The 21,735-nt window shown below is 44.9% G+C and overlaps 1 protein-coding gene across 3 annotated transcripts in view; it reads right to left on the reverse strand.

Annotated features, from left to right (window-relative positions):
- The window catches only part of RAB6A (RAB6A, member RAS oncogene family), a 42,321-nt gene that overhangs the window by 13,763 nt on the left and 6,823 nt on the right, over positions 1 to 21,735 (reverse strand). For all 3 annotated transcript variants that reach the window (XM_054655106.2, XM_054655107.2, XM_054655105.2), the window contains exons 2-3: positions 3,638 to 3,696; positions 1,117 to 1,170 (exon numbers count right to left, since the gene is read on the reverse strand). In XM_054655106.2, the coding sequence (XP_054511081.1) occupies positions 1,117 to 1,170; positions 3,638 to 3,696 (113 nt within the window). The remainder of the gene's footprint in view (positions 1 to 1,116; positions 1,171 to 3,637; positions 3,697 to 21,735) is intronic.

Genomic DNA, 21,735 nt, shown 5'->3' on the forward strand with positions numbered 1-21,735 from the left:
GGGCAGTGCAATGGCTCAGCTTCCAAACTGAGAGCACCAACAAGAAAACTACAGCTGAAGAGATGGAATCACCATCCCTGGAAGTGCGCAGAAGTGTGTGCATGTGGCACTTGGGGACGTGGGTTAGTGGTGGCCTTAGCAGTGCTGGGGATGCTTGGACTTGATCTTGGAGGGCTTTTCCAGCCTTAGTGATTCTGTGAAATGTTCACCTGCACTTCTCCCTACAGGAGAAATTCATGCTCTGCTCTCCTTCCTCAGGACTCATACAGGCAACCTCCAGCAGCATGAAGGATGGTTGCTGGTGGAAAAGCTACTCATGTCAGTTTTTTGAGGATAAAATGCTTGTTGTAACTCTAAACTGCAAAATAACAGAGAGGCTGAATGGCTCTTACCAGCAAGGTTCTGGAAGAAAAGGCAAGGCACACTAAAAGCAACATGTATGGCAAGGTGTGCAAGAGCCAGTTGGGCCATGGAAAGCACATCTCATCCCTCAAGCCCTTTCCATGCAATCCCATTTACTGGGGGTTTATCCAATCCCATTTATTGGGAGTTCATCCGGTACCACGAGCTTCTGCAGCACTGCAGTTTTGTTTCTGCAAATAGCTCAACTGAGGCTGAATTTCTTAATTAAGAATCTGAGCTCATTTTAAACCACAGCTTTGCTTGCACAGAGGAGTGATTTCACTTGATGAGCTAAAACTGCACCAAGCAAGGAAACGAGTCTCATTTGTGCACTCATCAGAGGCCGCCTTCTTTTTAAACAAGGAGTATTAAGAATGTGGAACCAGCAATTAACTGGCCACATCTGGCAATCTGTATTTTACCTTTCTGTCTTGTGCCATCAAAAGCTGAAGGGGTTAAAGCTGAAAGGTTTCCCCTTTCTACCAGACTCCCACCATCATTCACCCCTCAAATTATCTCTTTCTTCACAGAGGATGACACCAAATTTCCCATCCCCACTGCTGTGTCTCCACAGCACTTGTCAGCCTGGAAGCAGCTGGGAGATGAAGGCTCAGCCTGTGCTTCCCAGTGATCTCAGAAGTGTGGGCTGCACAAAACCAGATGCTGGTCCTCATTCCTACTGTTCACAGAGAAAAGCAACAAAATCTTACTCACTGTTCGATCCTCCAAGTACATGGTTTTCGATAAGAAGTCAATGCCAATTGTTGCCTGAAAAGAGATGAGAAAACCAAGAGCTCTTAAAAAAAAATGTCAGAACACCTGCAGTGATTTTCAGGGGAGCAGCAGAAGTTGCAAGAAAAACAGGTTTGGTTTCTTATTTTTAAGATATAGCTTGATTCAATAAGCAATTTGTTTAATATATCCATGACCAGAACAATTCCTTAAAGCACAAAAGGTTTTAAGCTTGACTTGAGGCATATTGACAGTTCAATCCACACATTTATTTGGGTAGCAGCAGGCATTTTTATGCATGTGACAAATTGGTGTCCCCCAGCTCAACCAGGATATGGGGCCACACTGCCTTCTACCCAAGTGCCAAATATTTCCAGGCAGGTCAAGGCAGACACCTACACGATCCCCAACTAAAGCTTGGTTCATCCCAAAGCAGCAGAGCTGCACCCAAACCTCCCAACACCAGTGGAGAACACCTTAATGGCAGTGGGAAGCCATTCCCTGTGTCTGTCCCTCCATCCCTTGTTTCCAGCCCCTCTCCAGCTCTCCTGCAGCCCCTTTAGGCCCTGCAAGGGCTTTGAGGTTCCCCTGGAGCCTTCTCCTCTCCCAGCCTGTCCTACCACAACAGGGAAGCAGCATTATCAAGGAGCTGATTCCAGCATGCCCAATACACCAGACTTTTACTAAAACAGATCTTCCATGGTGTGTGACATGTGGGGCCACAGCACAAAGGAAGGAAATCATTCCCAGCATGTCCATGGAGGAGGGGAATGACTCCTGATAAAATAAACACCTCCAATCACATGGTTTTATTCCAGGTGTTTGTGTTTCTGACACAGCACAGCAAGTTCTTACTGCGAAGACAGAGGGACACAGCTGAATTCCTCTCATCCAGCAGTGAGCAGAAGGAATCCAATGCACAGCACGGATTTTTCTAAATGGCAGCTTTCTATTTTTAACAGCTGAACATAAAAACCCCATGTTCAAATGATAGGTTTCAGAAAAATAGGCATTCAAAATCTGCCAGAAACGTCCAGAACAAGCAGCTCATCCCTGAACTCACCTCCTGCTCCAGTTACCCATGATCAGGTGCATTAATACTGAGGTCTCAGGGGTCTCTAGACAATCCTGGGCATCCAAAAATGTCTGGTTTGGGTTGACTCCAACAGGCAGTATGATTTTGGCCAAATTGCTGGATGTTTTGTGACTGATTCCTTCTTCCAGCTACAGCACCCACTAGGAGGTATGGCCCCACCTCAGGCACAACTCCAGGAAAACCAAGGGGTTTGGATGAATGGCTCTGACCCAAGTCCATTAACACCCAAACTGGGCAGGCAGCACTGATGCCTAAATCCAAGTTGTCTTGGAAGCCCTTAGGATTTCTCACTGTTGTAAGTGCCACTCGCTGATTTTGCAATCATTTCATGTATTACATCAGACCACCTCTCCATGGTGACACCCTAAAGCACACAGGGTGAAACCTCCTCAAGGAAGAGCTGGGACACAATCTCAGCAAAGAAAAGGAGCACTCCTAAAAGAAAAATACTGGGAAGGGGACAAAATCCCAGCTTAAATAAAAGAACTGCCTTCCATGTCCATGTAATTACAGTGGGAGGAGTGTGGGAGGAAGCAGTGATGTGTGCTCCAGCCCTCCCACACTATGGAAACGTGGCTCTTCCCACAGCTCAGGGAGAACTCCCCATCCCGTTTTTCCCAGCTGCAGCAAGGAGGAATTACTGAAGGAAGCAGGAGGGAAATCTCTCAGTTCAATGAGATCCTTGGCTAGACACTGAGGAACAGGAGAATCACGTTTTCCTTTTTTTTTTTTTCTGTTACCTCCTCCTCCCAACCCCCTAAAAAACCCTTCCCAGGCACCAAGGAACAGATTTTTCTCAGTTTCGTGTATCCAGAACATCACCAACTGTAACCAAGTCATGAAACATGTTCTGCTTGGAGGAGACACACTTCAGGAAACTGAAATGCTTTTAGATCTCACCACAGTTTGAGCTCGTGCTAAATTCTGGGAGTGAGAAACACTGACTGTTCTCCTGGGCTGCACTGTGCTAATTTGTAAAATTGTTTTCTAAGCATGTTGATTTTTTAAAATATATTTTGTATTATTTTCTAGCTTGTGTCAATTTGTTGTTTAAAAAAGCTAGGTACTTGTTATGTTATCCACACACAGGGATTAGATTTGTGATGGTCTGATAGAAAATGGTGGGGAGAAAAAAAGAAAAACCCTGGTAGATTTAACTGCTATTCCCTGGATGTGCCTTGGGTATTCCTTTAGAACATTCCACAGCTCATCCTGCTGCAAGCAGCAGCTAAACTCCTGGAGCAGAATCCAACCCAGAAGTGCCACCCTGGCTGGTGATTAAAATACAGATTTTACAATTGGCAATTCCATGGTCAGTGCCCCAACTTGTCTGGAATGACTTTTCCTGCAATGGAAGACACGGCAGCAGAGGAGTCTTACACAAGACAAAAATATGGATTCATTTACCTGGTAGGTGTTGTCAAAGCTGTCATACATGAACCTGGTGATCAAGGAAGTCTTCCCCACTGAAAGAAGAGAAAAAACCATGGATTCAAGGACCAATTTCAGAGCAAGGTTTAAGCAAGTGATTTAAAAATGGTTTAAAGTGTCCAACAGATCCATTGTGTGCACTTAAACTTCCTGCAAGGACAAGAGCAGTTATTTGACTTTACAACTGTAAAGTCACTTTTTTTTCCCCCCTGTATCATTCCCAATCGTCCGATTTGCTCTTAAATATTTGTGATTTGAGATGAAAATTAATTTCATTGTTCTGTTTTCTACCAAGTCATTCAGTAATTTTAGTTGCACTGAATGACTTTAACAGCCCCCATAAGTAATTATTAGCAACAAAATGCTCTTCTCATTCACAAAACATGGGATTTCCTCACTTTCAGACCCCATCATCCTCACAACACTTATTTTCTACTCCTCTAAGACAAACACCACAGCAGAGCTGGGCCAAAGCCTAACTCATATTTTAAAGGCTTTTTCCTTTTCCTACATCTTCACCTGGAGGCATCAGGAACATCCCCAGGAACTGGAACATCTCCAGCTGCCTCATTTTGATGTGCATAAATCTTCTTAAGGCCAGTTATTTAGGAAGCCACTCAGGGTGCATCCCAGAGTTTTTTCCAACCGCCTTGCAGCTGGAATTTGCCATCTCCCAGAGGCAGAGGAGAGGAACTGTGTGACTTGAGTTGGACACAAACACTGCATGTGCAGATAAAAGGTAAGACACAGTGCTCAAGGCAGAGCTTGTGTTCTCCAAGCAATATTCCAAGGATTTCAGTTCTTTGCCAGGGTGGACATGCAGTGAACACAGGGATTTAAGGCAAGATTAAGGTCTCTTCCAACCCAAACCATCCTGTGATTTCTGGGGTGAGTTTTGGGGGGGTTTTGTTTGTTTGTTTTAGATCTTAACATAAGTGTCACCAAAATCTCCAGTACCCCAATTAAGCAGCATTTTCATCTTCAGTTAACTCTGAAAAAGAGCCAAACAAACAGGAACCTAGCAGACAGCCTCAGAGAGATGAAGTTTTCCCAAGTCAAAATCTGAATTCCCACGTGAATTTCTAACATATTCTGCTCTGGAGGCAGAATCATGTTTCCCAGCAAGTTAAAAAGCTCCTTCACAAAGGCAGAGCAAATACTCCCTTCACTGAGTAGGTTTTCAGAAGCAGCACATCCCAGCTGGGAACGATTCCTGAATCCCTCACTCAGACTTGTCCCATGGATGTGCTGAACAGGGGAGGAGGGGTCCATTCCAGGAGACACAGAGAAGCAAAGCCAATCCCCTCCTGCTGCAGCACAGGCTGAATCCCAGGAATTGATTTGCAGCATCACAAACAAGCTTTTGGTTTTCCTCTCGTGCCTCTGATGCAAACAGCCACATTTAACTCCTCAGGGTCCAGTCTCACCCGGGAAATGATTTGCTTTGGTAGCTCACAACCCCTGAAGGACAATGAAGTGTTCCAGAAAATTCTTCCCTTCTGAGTGACATGTCTTGGATGGGATCTGTCCACAAATCATAAAATATCAAGAATATTCTGTTTATTCCTGGAGCCTCCCTACCCTGTCTTCACTCATTTCACCAAAAGAGGGGGGAAATAAGATACTGCTTGAATTGTTTATATTTAAATATCTGCTTCAACCAGCATTTGGAGAGAGCATCCTAATGGACTGAGTTCCAAGACATTTCATCTCTGAACAGACCCAGGTTTATGTTGACAGGCAGCAGATCAAGATGGTATTAACACCAACTGCTCACAGTTTTAATTCCATGAATACTGAGGCATTGCCATTCCTCCTTTTAAAAAACCCAAACTGACTCCTTTCAGAAATCCTGGCAGGAATGAAAGCCCACAGTTCCCACTGTACCTCTGATTTCTGCTCTGCCTTGCTGGCTGTATGTTCCTCAAATTCCCAGAAGGCAATAATTTGGGAATGACTGCAAGCAAGGGAGAGGACAGATTCAGAATTCAAATTCATCTTAGAAAATGCCAAAATGACCTCAGGAGGCAAATGAAGCCCAGCAGGGAGAAGCAGAACAAGGTAATACACAGAGACAAGAACAAGCAGCTGCTTAAAATCCAGATGGGAAACAACTGGATAAGTAATCCAGGGGTCATAGCCCAAGGAACAGATAAGACACTCAAGACCTCAGCTTTGTTTCATTAAGATGTTGGTTGGGGATTTTTTTTTTTTTAATCTAGTGAGTTAATTTAATCTCTTGGAAAAACTTCCACACCCAAGTACATCCAGGGCAGCATTAGTCAGCAATGCAATAAATATCCTGTAGGGCAAAATATTCCTGGGATGCTGCTGGAACAAGTCCAAGGAAAAAGGTCAATATCACATCCTTGGAGGGACAGAGGTGGGGGAGGAAATGCTGGGAATGGGGATTGCTTTGACTGGACACACTGACAGCTACAGGAAGCGAGGGAAAATCTCAAACAATTCAGGAGTTGAGAAGGAACTTTTTGGCAAAAATCCAGGCAGCTTGCAGAGCTCACAGCAAGCAGCTGAGAGGTGAGGGGCAGAAGTGACTTGCTGCTCAGGGAAAGTTGTCTCCAGCCACTTTTCCCTCTGTAGATTAAGATCTAACAGCCAAAAGCTGAGTCCAAGCACAATCCAAGCAGGAAGGGCCCAGAACTGGGAAATTGAGGCAATTGAATTTCAAAATAACTTATTCAGCTGGGCAGTGGATTTTCCTCCCTTCCTTGGCATGCAGAGTTGTCAATGTCATTCCACTCTAGGAATTTACATCCAAGGCATCTTTTGAAGAGGAGGGAAGCCAAGTAAATAAATGATTAACCAAAGAAACCATTTGTTTCAACACCAAGCCTGACATTCTGGACATTTTTCTGTCATTAAGAGGCTGAACAATGGCTTCACCAGATGAGTTCTTGACTCCTTCCAGCTTTCCATCCAACAAAAATCTCCACATCAAACAGCTCCTAATCACACAGCTGTGCCTCACACACCATTGCTTAAGTGATTGCTGTGATTATAAATTCCTAGAAGGTTTTGGGTTGGAAGGGACCTTGAAGACCAGTTCATCCCAACCCCCTGCCATGGCAGGGACACCTTCCACTGTCCCAGGCTGCTCCCAGCCCTGTCCAGCCTGGCCTTGGACACTGCCAGGGATCCAGGGGCAGCCACAGCTGCTCTGGGCACCCTGGGCCAGGCCTGCCCACCCTCACAGGGAACAATTCCTGCCCAATGTCCCATCCATGCCTGCCCTCTGGCAGTGGGAGCCATTCCCTGGGTGCTGTCCCTCCATCCCTTGTCCCCAGTCCCTCTGCAGCTCTCCTGGAGCCCCTTCAGGCCCTGCCAGGGCTCTGAGCTCTCCCTGGAGCCTTCCCTTCTCCAGGTGAGCACCCCCAGCTCTCCCATCCTGGCTCCAGCCCTCAGAGCACCTTCTATCTAATTATCAATGTTCACTTCTGGAGGGATCCAGCTCCAGCAGGAATTTTTAAGCTCAGATCTGACTTGCTCAGATGGTTTTCTTCAGCTGGATCAGCTCTGGAACAATCTGGACCTGGTGGCTCCCATCATGAGCTGGCTGCTCACCCCATCCCCATGAATTCTGCAAGGCTGCAGTGTTCCCATATGTTCTGGGACAAGAAGAAGCTGGCTCTTCTGATATATAAAATTAGGAAACACTTAAAAGGAAAGGTTTGATCACTGGTTCAGCACAGAAACCAGCAGATGGCCCAACACCAACACCCTCCCCTGAATCAGCACCTGAACTGTGGCAGCCAACAGCCAAGTGCCCAAAGATGACTGAGGGGAAGTTGTGAAGATCCCATCAGTGGGATTGCCACGAAGCAGGAGGGGCTGAATTCCAAGCCTGCAGCTCCTGGAGTGGCCCTGATCGATGCCCTTTGTCTGGGAGGCTGCAGCCACTGCCTGGCAGGGATTTCACAGAGAACTCAGCTGCAGGATGGAATCAATACTGAAAAGCTGATCTCGTGCTTCCAGCCGCTTTGATCCCACAGCAGCCCTGGAGACACTCCAAGGTCACTCCATCTGATTCCTGCAGGCTGCCTCTGTCCTGCTCCTGGGGAGAGCTGTGTGTCCAGCAGCAGCCCCAGAGTGCCACTGATCCATGGTGGCTCTGGGGAGCAGGGCCCAGACCCCTGAGGTAACACAAATCACCCCCCTGCCAGCATCAGCACAGCATTAGAAGGTTGCTTGTTGCCAAGGGCTCAGGCACCAGCCAGGAGTGACCTGCAAGGAAAAGTAACTGGGATTGTGCCACTTGGACTGTGTGATGCATGAGGAGCAGGTCTGACATCCCCCCCTCATTTTAGGCACATCACACTCACAACCTCTCCAAGGATTCTTCTGGAGAAGCCACAGCTAAACCACTGACTTCATCCTAGTGGTGGTTTAGAACTTTCAAAGCATCAGCAATCAGGAAAAAAGCCCCAAGAATTATCTTGAAAGCAAAATAACCTTAAAAGTAATCAACATGTCCAGACTGTTCAACTGGAAAGCTGCCCTTGGCCTCTCCCAGCTCTCAGGAGCAGCCTTGGCCAAGAGATTCAACCTGCTGAAAGCCAGAGGTAAAAGGAGGAAGATAAGGAAAGCCACTGTGTAATCCCAAAATTTCACTTGCCCTTTACATGACTCCTTTCAGATCTGATTGAAGGATAAACCCCAGTGACACTATAACTTTCATACATAAGCTCACCTCAAAATCTTCACTGGAATTATTTTGCTGTGAAAAAAAAAAACACCCAAGGCACCAAAAGGAAAAGCATTGCTAAGAACAATATACTGAATTATGAATGCCTCAAAACCATTTTTAGATTTGTGTTTAAAAAGAAGCCCCAAAAGGAAGATGCACAGAGTTGATTTCTGCTGATCTGTATGAGCCAGTAAAAATATTTTTAGGTACGTCATTCCCAGCACTGGAACAGAAAAACTGTATTAAAGTGATTAAAGCAGCTTCTTTAAAAAAATATAAAAACACCCCCCCATCCTCCTCTGCTGTTTGCTGTCAAACTCTGGAAATTTCACCTGGTTCCCTCAAAGCAAGAAACCAAACTCATTCATTATCCAAGGGCACTGGCAGAGCCAGCAGACTGCATTCATCCAAGGAATTCCCAGTCAGGTCAGAAATTTGTCTCAGTCACAGTGAGGAACCTGGAGGATGGAATCCAGCCTAGTCCCAGGGAGCAGAGGCAAAAGCCACAGTTGAGGAGGTCTCATCTCCTTGCTCTAATTAAAGGATTTTTTTACCCTGATTTCTTTCCCTATTGATTCCACTCCTGCTCTATTGTCAAACCTATTTTATTCTGCCATTTCATTCCTGATGGGAGATGAGATCAGACCAAAGGACCACCTGAGCCAATTCCTCACACATTTAAGGCCTCAATATTTTTTTGAAAGATCAAGAAAAACTAAAATTAGTAGAAAGCCTGCAAAATAGAAACCTTCTTGAAATCCATGCATGGATCCCTTTAAGTAGTATATAAACAAAATGGTTCAAACAGCTCCTTTTAAGATAATATTCCCAGCCTAGTAAAGATCTAATTTATAAATTATACTGTGGAGATGTGCTTCATTATTTAAGATTCTGTTTAGGAAATTAATGTAGAATATCCAGAGAGTTACAGGGAAACAAGACCCAGAAAAACAGGGAACCATTTAGGTTTGCTGTATATTGCTTTTTGAATTGGAGAGATGCTCCATCATTTTCTACCTTAAATATATTTCATTTCATTCCTCCCAGAGAACAACTCACCTTGATTTTGACTGACTCTGGGTTTGATACTCATTGCAAGAGGAAGAAGCAGTGGCCTGGAGCTGGTGGCAGAGACCAAACATGGAGATCAGGCAAGGGAAATGAAAGCAGGGACGGCGAACGCGCCGGCTCCGAGGGCACAGGGGGTACCCCCTGAGCACAAAGTCCCCTCAGATTCCAGCAGCCCCAGCCCTTCTCTTCTATCAGCAGCAAATTTTATGGTCTGACAAAGGACATTGGCAGCTGCATGGCTTCCCACAGAACCAGTGAGGAGCCTGCACACAACGTGCTGCTGCCAAATATTGGTATTTAGGTGCTTCTTTGGCAGTTCAGGACACGTTTTGCGCTATCTACAAGGATGCTTCTAAAGTGCAAGGAAATAAATCATAGAACCATTTTGGTTGGGAAAGCCCTCCAAGATCATGGAGTCCAACCATTCCCCCAGCACTGCCAAGAACATCACCAACCCATGGCCCCAAGTGCTGCATCCACAAGGGTTTAAATCCCTCCAGCAGTGGGGATCCAGCAGCTCCCACAGGGCTATGAAACAACACCCACATGGCAAACCTCAGCCCCAAAATAAGTCAAAGCCCTCCAAGAAACTTACACGGGCTGCAGAACCTGCTCTGAGCCTCCTCCAATGAAAAACAGCCACAAGGATGCTGCTGGCAGCAGCTTGTCCAGGACTGCAGGGGAAAGGAGGACAGGCAGCAGCAGAGCAAGCACCTCCAAAAGGGGTTTTTGGCAGTTTATTTCTGGAGGTTTTATGGCATCCTACCTCGAAAAGGAACTCTAGAAAGGCAGACACAATCAATAACAATGTCAAACAACTGCAGCTGGCCTTTTTAGACCAATGAATCCCTGCCAATCCTTCATTTCTTTTCAGGTCACCACCACAACAAAGCCTTTATTTTGCCTTTTAATTAAAAGCATTATTGAAAACTGTTTGATATACTCCTGGATCAATTACTTTGGCTTCAGGGATTGCTGGCAGCCTGGAGCTCTCAATTTGAGAATGGCTGGCCTGTACCTACAGAGCAGAGGAGAAAACACACAGAAATCCAGGGACTGGCAGTGGAGGATTCCCATAGTCCAATTCCATTCCCAGAGCAGCCTGTTCAGCCTTGCTGAGCTCCAGGGAAAGGTGGATGGGGCCTTTCCCTATTTTCCATTTCCATCTCTCAGCCAGCAGTTGACAAAGCCATGAGAGGTAACTGCTCTCAGCCATCCCCACAGTTATTCAGAGACTATTTGTAGAAGAAACAATCACAATTAAAAGCTCTACAGAAACCAACCAGAGAGACTTCTGGAAGCTCCAGGTAATCGTGAAGCATTTGGATGCCCTGGAAGTGTCCAAGGCCAGGCTGGACAGGGCTTGGAGCAACCTGGGATAGTAGAAGGTGTCCCTGCCCATGGCATTGGATCATCTTTAAGGTCTCTATCAACCCAAACCATTCCAGGACTCTGTGATTCATGACAGGGTGCTGAGCCTCTTCAAATTAAATGATGTTTTAAAAGCCCATGTTTTAACCCCTTTCCAGATGATCACTAATAGCACTGTCCCAGTGCTCCACATAAAATGGGGATGGATTTAAGAGATGCAACATGAGGTCAATGAACCAGTGGCATAACCAAATTGGCCTCTTTCCTCTGCCCTCTGTGCACAGCCCTGAGTGTTTTAAAGTACTGAGAGATCCTGAACAAAAAGTTGATTATTTGCTCATTGTAAATTCAATTCCCCTAGTCCTTACAAAGATTCTATCTGGACTGGACTTTTCAAGGCAAGATGAGACAGCTTTATGAGAGCTGAAGGTGAAGAGATGAGTTTTACTCATTTAATGAAGTAAAAAAAAAAAGCACAGCCAGAATTTTGCTGCTGCTGAGGAAATTTCCATTTTCCTTTCACCCTGTGACAATCAGGTGCCTTGAACTTCAGTCTGCTCTTTGTGATGGGAGAATTTCTGAGCAAAACCTTTTCAAGCCTTAACATCCCAGCAACTTCCTAAAGGAGGAAGTGTGACATCAGCCCTCAGCTCCCCAGCCAGCCCTCAGCACTGGTAAAAAAAGCTGCACTTAGCAAACTGGAACAGACCCTAAGCCAGGGATAGGAGCCTAAATGGATGGTGGGAAGCGCACATGAATATTTATGAGTGTCTGGTGCAGAGCAGCAGGAAGGGAAGCATGGAGTGGAGTGAACTGGCTTGATGTAACAGGGAATAACAAGGAATGACACCCACCCAGCAGATGAACACACAGAAAGCTGTTCTGGGAATGGCTGGGATCATCTGCAGCTCGGACACACGTGCTGCAAGGACGGGATACAAAGGAAGGAGCCAGGCCCCTTGCACAGGAGCACCATTTTAAACTCTAAGGATGTGAAAAAAGCTGCCTGATCCTGCATTCCTCATATTTTTTCTACCCAGACAGAGGGTATAACTTGATTTTGCTAGGAGTTACACCAAAAAATATCTGCTCTATTTGTCACAGCCCCAGGAAAACAGGGCAGTGCAGCTCCTCAAGGCTCAGGGAAATGTCCTCAAACAGCACCAGAGCTGTTTGTCACTCAGGAGAGTGACACTGAGACTCAGCCCTTCTCCCTGGACACCACCAAAGGCTCATTTGTAATGGCTTCTAAAAGAAAGTCATAATACTCATTTCAAGCCAGGCCAAAAATTAAGGTTCACACACATTTGGGATCGTGTTTAAAGACCTGCCCTTGCTGCTGAGAAGCAAATAGGAAGCAGAATTTTGTTGCCACCCAGTTGTCATCGGAGCAAAGGGGTTTTAGTTCCAGTCAATCTCTCTGGGCAATAATCCATGGAAACAAGAGTTTTCATGCCTGCCCCTTCCTGTCAGGCATTTCCATCATTTATAAAAAGGGACCAATTACTCCCTTATCTACAACAACCAGTAATCAAATGATTAACACTTCAGTAACTGCCTTATAAAAAAGATGACTATGAAAATATGTGTTAGCCTGAAAAGCTCATTAATTCTCATTTATTCTTCTCTTTGGGCACCTCAGAGCACATTCACAGGGTTGTTTTCCACAATAATTCATCACAGACAGAAGGAAATGGAGGCTGATGCACTTTTCTGACCTAGAAAGTGTTTTTTTTCCCAGGGTGTTGCTGACAGCAGTGCCCAGCAGGGCCTGTAACTCCACTCCCCCCAACTTTTCAGTCAAATTCAATACAATGCAGAAATCAAGGATTTATTGTCTTTCTTTCCAAGAGATGCTTTTCAAAATCTACCAGTTCAAGGCTGGTTCATGTCTTAAATTTGAAGCTCTCAGCCTTGCTTTAGATTAGATACATCTGGACAGAGACAAACACTTGGGATTAAATCTAGCTGAACATCAGTCTCTGCAACTAGGAATGCAGAGCTAGTTAAAGTTATTAAAAACCTGCTCTCTTTTTCCTTAAATGAGAAAATTTTCATTTTATTCCTAATCCTGCAGCACACATTTTCCTGGTCTAATTCCTGCTGTACACTACCGCAGTTTGCTTCTGCAAATATTTGGCAGAAGAGTTCTCAGAGAATGGGTTGGGTTGGAAAGGACCTTTAAAGATCATCCTGTCCAAGCTCCCAGCTGGGGTCTTCAGGTGGAACTCCCCTTCCTCAAGGGAGCCCCAAGGGTATTTCTGCCCCTGCAAAAGATGTGAGCAGACAGGGACAAGAGGGAAAGTCCCCTGTTCCTCGGGGTCACATCTCACCTGAGGACTCCTCCTCCCACTCAGACAGCTGAGCTGCCTCGCTGCTATTTACTGGCCCACCTCCAGTAAGAAATTGCCTCTAACAGGCAGAGCAGCAATTCTCCCAAAGGATCCTTCCTTTTACACAACCATTCCCAGGCACACTATGTAAAAACCCAGGAGGGCTTTACAGCTGACAGCTACACAATGAAGGACAGCCAGAAAAAAGCCTGCTCTGCCACTGATCCAAGCATTCAGTGCCATATGGATGGATTTTATGCAGTCCCCGGGCATTTTAAAACCAGCAAGAGAAACAAAGAATTGTCACTTGTGTTTAAAGCTCAGCAGTAGCTAAAGGGAAAAGGAAGAGGCAGAAGAGAGTATTTTGTATTATCCATCTTTTTCTGAGGCAACATCAGCCTGTTAGCTGTGTATAGGCAATTTAGAATCCTGTTTTATTTAGCACCACACTTTTTTCTTGAGGGAGATGCCAGTTAGTTCTAGCTGGTATCTGTATTTCTCAGAAATAAACTAAGGCACAAGTTAAGACTGATCATGACTGGCCCCAAGACAGAAGGCACAGCCTGACACATAAAGCTGGAAAAGGTTCCTCTTTGCATTTTGGGATGTGAAAGGATCACACAGATCAATAAAAATGTGTGGAGACTCATTACAAGTTTAATGACAAACTCAGAACTCCTTCCCGCTAAGCAAATCCTAATCAGCACTGGCAGAGTTGATAAAAGTAGAACAATATCCCTGATTATTAATGCACAGGCAAGATTTCCTTTGGGATCAGCACCAAGCCTTGTGACAGGGACAAAAATACCCAGTGATAAATAGCTTCATTAATTCTTGTGGGTTTTGTCAGTAATTAGCTTGACTCTTCCTCCCAAAATGGGAAATAAATGAAAGAGCACAATGCAAACAAATCTTGTTCTGTTTGCTCAGTCACAGCCACAAAGAAATGAAACAGTAAAAAGGGGTCAGCCTCTGGTTCTGCCTCAAAATCATACCTTGGAGTTCTTTTAAACAATGAAAAGTTTTCATATAAAAACTGGGGTGTTTTTTACCATCCCATTGTAGAAAAGAACAAACAAGAGTCAACCCCTCACTGCTGAACAGGGAGGAACAGATCTATTAAACATAATAATTCAATTACTCTGTCGGTATAGTAAAATAAAACACGGAAATGCTACCTCCTAAGCACAGCTACAAAAATTCACTTTAAAATCTACACCTTATGTTCTAGAGATGAAACCTCTTGTTTGCTTTGCTGCAGAGAAATTCCAAGCCAAGCCTGTAACATAACCAGTGCTATTTTCACAGACTGAAAGGTTTCTAAGAGCAACAGAGCCAAAAGGAGTGTCACAAGTGGAAGACCTCCAGGCAATCCCAGTTCTCCTCCCCCAGGATAACACCAAGCCTCTGGGAAGTGACACAATGCCACGTGAGGAGCCAGACTCCCAGTCTTCTGCTGCAGGAACAGCTGCCATCTCTCGTGTTCAGAGTGCTGAGTCTCCCACCAGAAGGGGCAAATATTCTGATTCAATATGGCTGAGGTCTGCAGCAGTAAAGTCCTGCCCACTTCTGAATGCTGGGTGGGTTTTTTAATTTAATTTAAGCTAAACTGGTGTGGAAGCCAGAAGCTGTCTTTAACTCCAAATAGCCAAACAAAGCAGGAGTTTTGGCTTGGAGGAGGAGCCTTGGAATCCTGTGAAGATCTGAAACCCAAATGCTGCAAAGGGGTAAATGAAACATGAAGGCCTGGAACCACAGGGAACAGCAGGAGCAGGCAGGGGATCTCACATGCCAACTTCTGCACTGTGTGGTAAATGTGGTTTCATCCAAATCAGGAAGAGCAAACCCAAGACAAGGTAACCAGAAGATGAAGATTTGGAGGAGCTGTGCAGATAAGGAAAACAAAAGAACAAGAATTTTGCCCAAGCTGTAAGGGATGAGACAAAGCACCCACAGCAAAGGTCCCAACAATTCTGACTCCTAAGAGGTGCAGGACAAGTGTGAGGAAAGGCCAAAAGACATCAGGAGCATCCAGCTGTGTCCCATCCTGTGCCACAGCATCAGGGCACAAATCCTGGCCCCTTGGAGTGGATAGCTAAGATCTACACTACAGTGACTGGGAGGGAAATCCACATGAGGATGCCTCTCACTTCCATGGGGATGAGTTAAACACCAACCAGAGAACAGGAACTGTGGGGGATACACTCATGTTTTCATGGGTATCACTTGGTTCATTAACTAAAGGGTACTCACAGGCCACCTTTACATTTCAAAGACTTCTGCGCAGTCTCTCATTATTTGCCAGGAATGCAAAAAAACTTCAAAATTTACAGACTCACAAGGATTTTTTTTTTTCACCACAGCCTGAGGATTTTGCTTTCCTTCTTATCTTACATAGTCAAGGTTTTTAAAATAGTTTCCAATGAGGCTTCAAATATTCTCCAAAGGATTTTATCTTTACTGCTCACAAAATGCCTCAGGACCCTCAGCCACAAACACTGGTAACACACACAGAGCAGCGCTTGGAAATATTGTAAAGCACATGCCAGGGATCTTCTGACCAGGTGAGGATGACTGTGGAGCTGAGGAGGAAGGAAGATTTAGTAGTCCAGAAGTCCACGTGACCACAGTCTCTACCCAAAATTTCTCAGGAACAAGGCACAGTAAGTGGAAGAAGGAGCTCTGAGCTGTGGGAACTGCAGGTGGACTCGATCAACAACTCAGCTGGCAAGTGCAGCACAAACTGGAAAGAGGAGGACATTCCATGCAGGAGATGTTACTGGGAAGCTGCTCCTGCATCTCAAAAATGACTTTTTCTAAAGGTGATGAACAGCACCAGCTCTTGCAAAGTCACCTCTTTTGGACTCCTCGCTCGGGTTTTAAACACTGGGTTTCACCCTGGGAAGACAAATTCTACTACTGGACTGGATCCTATCCCCAGTATTTAGCTAGGTGATATTTATAAGTACATTTCTGTGAGGAAAAAAAACTCATTTAAGAGCATATTTGTGAGGCAGAGGAGTTGGAGGATGAGTGGGGAAAGGAAGGAGGAGCAGTGTTAGATCCTGGCTAGTGACACCCTGGCAGGTGACATTTACTCTTTCCTTCTTCCCAAAACAGGCTGCTCATTACTGCTCCAACAATCCCAACAGCAGCACTCCAGATAAACACCATCTCAGCAACTCAATTTCTGGACAAAGTATGGATTCTGGATTGCAGTGATTGGGTTGAAATTTCAGAACAACTCAGCTTTGTCCCAGGTCATTAAAGTTTTGGTGTGAGCACAATGAGACAAATTAAATTATTTTAGAGACTCATCCAAAAATTCAATACTATTCTATTCTATTCTACTCTATTCTATTCTATTCTATCCTATCCTATCCTATTTCTATTTCTTTTCCATTCCATTCCATTCACTTCTCACACAAAAATTTGGCCTATGAAGTTTCAGAGCCCAACACTGAAGTTTTATTATTGTCATGCAAAGATGGCTCAATATTCACCTTATATATGATGGCAGGTAAAGCCCATGGGGGTGAAATCACTTTTTGAAGCATCTACTGCATCCAGGTTCCATCATTCCAACTTTTCACTAAAAACCAGTGCAGGACTGAGCAAAAACCCACCAGGAGACCTTCAGTAATTAAACATTCGTAAGATCCAATTTTTACATCCCGGTATTTTATTTTTAAATACCTAATTATCTGCTTGTAAAAGGCTTGAAAGAAATAAAATGCTACATATGGAGAAGCAGCAAAAGTAATTAAGCCACTCTGGACAGACATTACATTGGAAGGGTGGGGAGTGGCTCTGGAAAGCACAAATTCCACATGGGCAAAAATGGAAGGAGCCAAGAACTCCTCCATCACCTGAAGCATGAGGGATCCCTTCAACTGATTTCCAAATTTACAGCCACCTAAAGTCCTCAATTTAAGGCAGAGACAAAATGCTATCAAACCATTTTGGAAAGAAGAAGCAGACAGTGAAAACATAATTATGAAATTCTGGTTTAAATACCTTTAACACAGTATTTGTTCCCATAACAAACAATATTCACAGGCAGTTTAGACAGAAATTTGCATAAAAATCCTCAAACAGAACACTTCCCAAAAGTAAGTTTTGTTAAATAAACTGCAAATGACAGGCTAATGCTTCATCTAATATGGAAACACTCTCCTGGATTCCTCAGAATTATATTCCTGAGGCAGGAGAGAGAGAGGCAGCAGGGAGCAGCCACCTGAGGATGCATTTCTGAAGGGAAGCATTCCCTGCTTTGAGCACTGAGCATTATCCCCAAGCAAGGTACAGCAGCAGATGCCAGCATCCAGCTGAGGGAATCCAGGCATTGCTTCCCTGGCCAAATGGAGCCCTTGGAACAAGCTCCTGCTCCCTTCCCAAAGATGTTTTGCCCTTGAAAGCACAACAAGCACTGCTAAGTCAGCCATTTCCAGCGAGGAATTAGAGAAGTTTCAGGAGACCTATTAAAATGCAAGGGATTACCATCCCCTTGCCTTCCCTCCATCCTTTAACTCAGTTAAATTTTGCCTAATGTTTCCCCAGCACCATTATCCCACTGGCAAAACAAGCAAATGCTTCCTCTCCTGACTCCCTACACTGCCACAAAGAAATCTGTGCTCTCACACACTGTGGTGACAATTTTCCTGCTGGGGGAAAGAGAAATGGAAAAGAAAAGAAGGGGGAAGAGAAAAAGAAGGAAAGGAAGAAGGGGACGAGAGCTCCATATAGCATTCTCCTGAGTGATTCCACCTGATTCCCACAGCCTACCATCTCCTGGGCAGCACTGGAAGGATTAGGAGCTGTCCTCTGCTCCTTCCACACAGGAGGTGCAGAACAGCTTCCACAGGAGCTCCCCCAAACTCATTTTCCAGGCAGACACACAGGCGAGCGTTTCTTCAGAAGCAACTTTGGACAAGATCCTAAAATAATCCTGATTCAAGGTCGAAGCAGCCTGGCTTGTGAAGAGGCAGCTTGTAAGGAAAGGAGTGCCTGGAGTAGCTCCACTAAGCACAGCTCTGCTCCAGGCATCTGCTGATCTGAGCTGACAGGGATGGCTGTGGAGAACACCTGGGGACTGCTGTGACAATAACTGGGGACACACACGGGTTTGTGCACGTGATGGAACGGCCCTGCCAGGCAGAGGGAGAACAGCTGGTGTAAAACACAGCACATGGACACCAGAGAGTGGGCAGGGCAGCACAGAACCCTGGGGCTTGGGACCAAAAACACCCCAACCACAATTTGGTTTTTAGCAACAGAAACCCAAAGGGTGTAAGAGTGAGATCAGCGCAGCTGAAGGAGCTGCAGGCTCTGGGCTCCTCAGACACCTGGATGGGCCCAGGCAGCACAATCCTACAAATCCCTGGCATTAAGGATTCAGGGGAAGGATATCCTGACACCACACTATCCTTTTCTCCTTCACACCTCCTGATCCTGAGCTGCCCCAGCTCCTCTCCTGGGAACTGGGGCAGGATAGAGGCCAGCAGACATTCCATGGAACATTCCATGCTCCTGCTGCCTGCACTGCAAATTAACAACTCCCAGTTAAAGGATGTTAAACCATTACATCAATGCTCAACTTTTCAATGGGAAACTTTTCCTCCAAAACTTTCCCCTTTTCCTCTGACTTATCCCTAACTGAGACACTGAGCTCTCCATATGGAGCTTCAGCCAGCTGACAATGAACTTGTTCCTTCCCAGCTGTGCTTCACAAATGCCTTGGGAAGAGCCACAGAGCCTGAAGGGTCTGCAAACCCAAGGTCTGATGTTCATCTAAAAATAAAAATGGCTAGTCTTGAAAAGGCAGAAATTTGGTTGCAAGTAGTAAATGGAACAAGGTGTGTTGGTGTTTTATTCGGATCTTTTCTAGATGAATAGATATTCCAGAAGAAATTGTGGGATTCAACTACAGAAAATAAAAAGGAAGTGTTTATATGAGAAACTGGGGTTGGAACAGCAGATTCTTCAGACAAGAATTATCTACACTCCACCTGGGATACAGTATCTTGAAATAAATACTCTCCTCCAGCAGTATTTTCCAGAAGAACAATTCCTTCATACTAAGGACACATAATAATTGAGTTCCTATTTAACTGTAATATTTATTCTCTAAGAGTTGTTTCTGACTTGAGCAATTCATTGTATAATCGTGCACAGAAAATATTTTGGGGTCTTCAGGCTGCCCTACCTAAAACCAGCTTTAAGTGCACCACAGGGTTGGCTCTGGACTCAAGTCTTTAGGCAAGCAGCTGAGAAGCATCAAATCCAGGGAAAAGCACAGAGCTGTTCTTAAAAACACCTCATGTAGGACACTTCTTCCCCTCCTCCAGTTTCCAAAAGGTAAAGCTAAAAAAGCCTTGGCTCTTCCTGGGATCTGGAAGCAGGCAGGCAAAACCAGATCTCAAATCTCTGCCTCGCTCTCAGCCATGCAAGGCTTGCACAGACTAAACAACCAAATTTAAAATATCAGCCATACAATCCCCCCAGGGACATTTTTCTCTAGATGGCAGGATTTACTGGAGGCAAAGTGTAGTAACTCACACAAGGCTCCTTTTGAGTTTCCTAAATCTCTCTCGCATTTTTAAGCGAAAATGCAAAATTCCTAAAGCCAAGGAATTTATTTTTAACTGTAAATTACTCACTGTGAGAGTACAGAGTCCACCAAGCCTAGAAACAGAAACCTATGTACCCTTTGCATTTCACCAGAGAGGGGGGAAATAGTTTAACACCAAGATTGGAAAAGCTTTTTTCACTGGGAAGAGCTTTATTCAAGTCTGCTGTTGCACGACAGCATCCAAATAAAGAGGTCAATTTTATGGGACACGAGTGTTTGATCTGCCTACTGTTTATGCAGTATCAGGGGGAAAAAAACAAACACCATCCTCTTCTTCAAGTCACATTGTGGTTTAAGAGCAACAAGAAATAAAAACAAAAAAGTGGAAAAGAATTATGGTCACGATAGTACAGTGTTGGAGAAAAGCCACTCTGATGACTGCCCAGTGAAAAAAAGACCAAAGATAATTCAGCTAGGGCAGGCAAATGGGAAGCTGGAAGAACAGAAAGAGTAGGAACATAATTATGATTTGAATACATAAATATTTAATATTAAGGGGCAGCTGGAAAAGCTGAGAAGAAATTACAAGAACTGGTGAGTAAGCCCAGCAGTGAGAGACTGGAAGAGACCAACCCTGTGAAAACCTCTTTGTAAAGCATTCCAAGGTCAGAGAAAAAAAGGAAAAAAACCAAAAAGATTGGGATTTCCTTGTGATGATACTCCAGCTGTCTTCACCCATTGGCCCCTCCTCCTCCAGCTGTGTCCAGCTGCTGCTGAAGGATTCACCACTGGCTTTATCCCAATCAATTCAGCTTGAGGAAAGCCATCCTGGGTTTGACATGGACACAAATGACTCTACAGCCTTTTTGAGTGAGCCAAGGACAAAATGCCCAAAAAGCTGCTCCAGAATCAAGTAAGGGGAAGGGGAAAAAATAATGAGGTGCTAGAGACAAGACAAAGAAGGCAGCAAACCTCTAGCATGAAGACCTGCCTACTGCTGTGAGGAAAGTCAGAAAGGAGTCAGAACTTCCTTCAAAAGGGAATGCTCTCCATCTCCTCCACCACTCAGACACCCACTGCATGATTCCATCACCCAGCCAGCTCAGGTTTCTCTACCAAACCTTCCTTCCACCAGGCCGTTCAAAAAAACCCTCCAGTCACTGACACCAAGGGTTCCCACAGCCAATGCTGTACCAGCAGAGGAGGACAGGAATGAGTATTTTCTACTGCCAGAACAGGCAACATCTCCATTAAAAAAAGGAAGCTGCAGAGAAACACTGCTGCACTCACATTAATCCAATGCTGTCTGCCCACTCCCGTGCAGCTCCAGAGCCTCTGCAGGACTGAAGTGCCAACCTGTTAACAGGAATTCTCTTTTCCCAACTCCAGCAGCAGCTACCTAAAGCCCACACTGACAGGGATCTTGCCAATCCTGCCTCAGCCACGCTTGGAGCTTTGCCAGGGATGCTGCACCCTCCATGGGCCCCTCTCCTTTTAGCCACACATCTATTCCAGCTTTAATCCCCCTTCTCTTTGTGTTGCAGATATCAAGAACATTATGAAAATTAACTTGCTGTAACTCAAACCTAGACAGGGGCATGGACAGGAAGCACAGCAGGAAGCATTTAGTGGAATGGAATAAACTGGCCCCTGCATTAATTACAGAAATGCTGGAGTGGGTTGGTTTTTTCTGCAGCAATTGCTGATTGCTCCTGAAGAAGCAAACCATTAAAGGAAAGTCACTTAGCAGGATAAATGGCACTCGCCTGTATGGTGCAAATGTTAATAGTACAGAGGTTTAAAGGGCCACAATTCAAGACAGAGAAAAGACCAACTCAAAGTTAAGACATTTTCTCATTAGCAGGTTTAGCTGCCCCTTCCTGGTTCTGCCTGAAGACAAAGTACTGCTCATCAATATTGCTCCAGTATTTCTTCCCAACTCTTTCAATTCTGAGCAAATATGCTTCAGAGTTAAGGCAAAGCCTTAATTCTGTGTGTTGGTAACACCTACACATGTCTGGAT

This window comes from Agelaius phoeniceus, chromosome 2 (assembly GCF_051311805.1).
Source record: "Agelaius phoeniceus isolate bAgePho1 chromosome 2, bAgePho1.hap1, whole genome shotgun sequence".
Lineage (NCBI taxonomy): Eukaryota > Metazoa > Chordata > Aves > Passeriformes > Icteridae > Agelaius > Agelaius phoeniceus.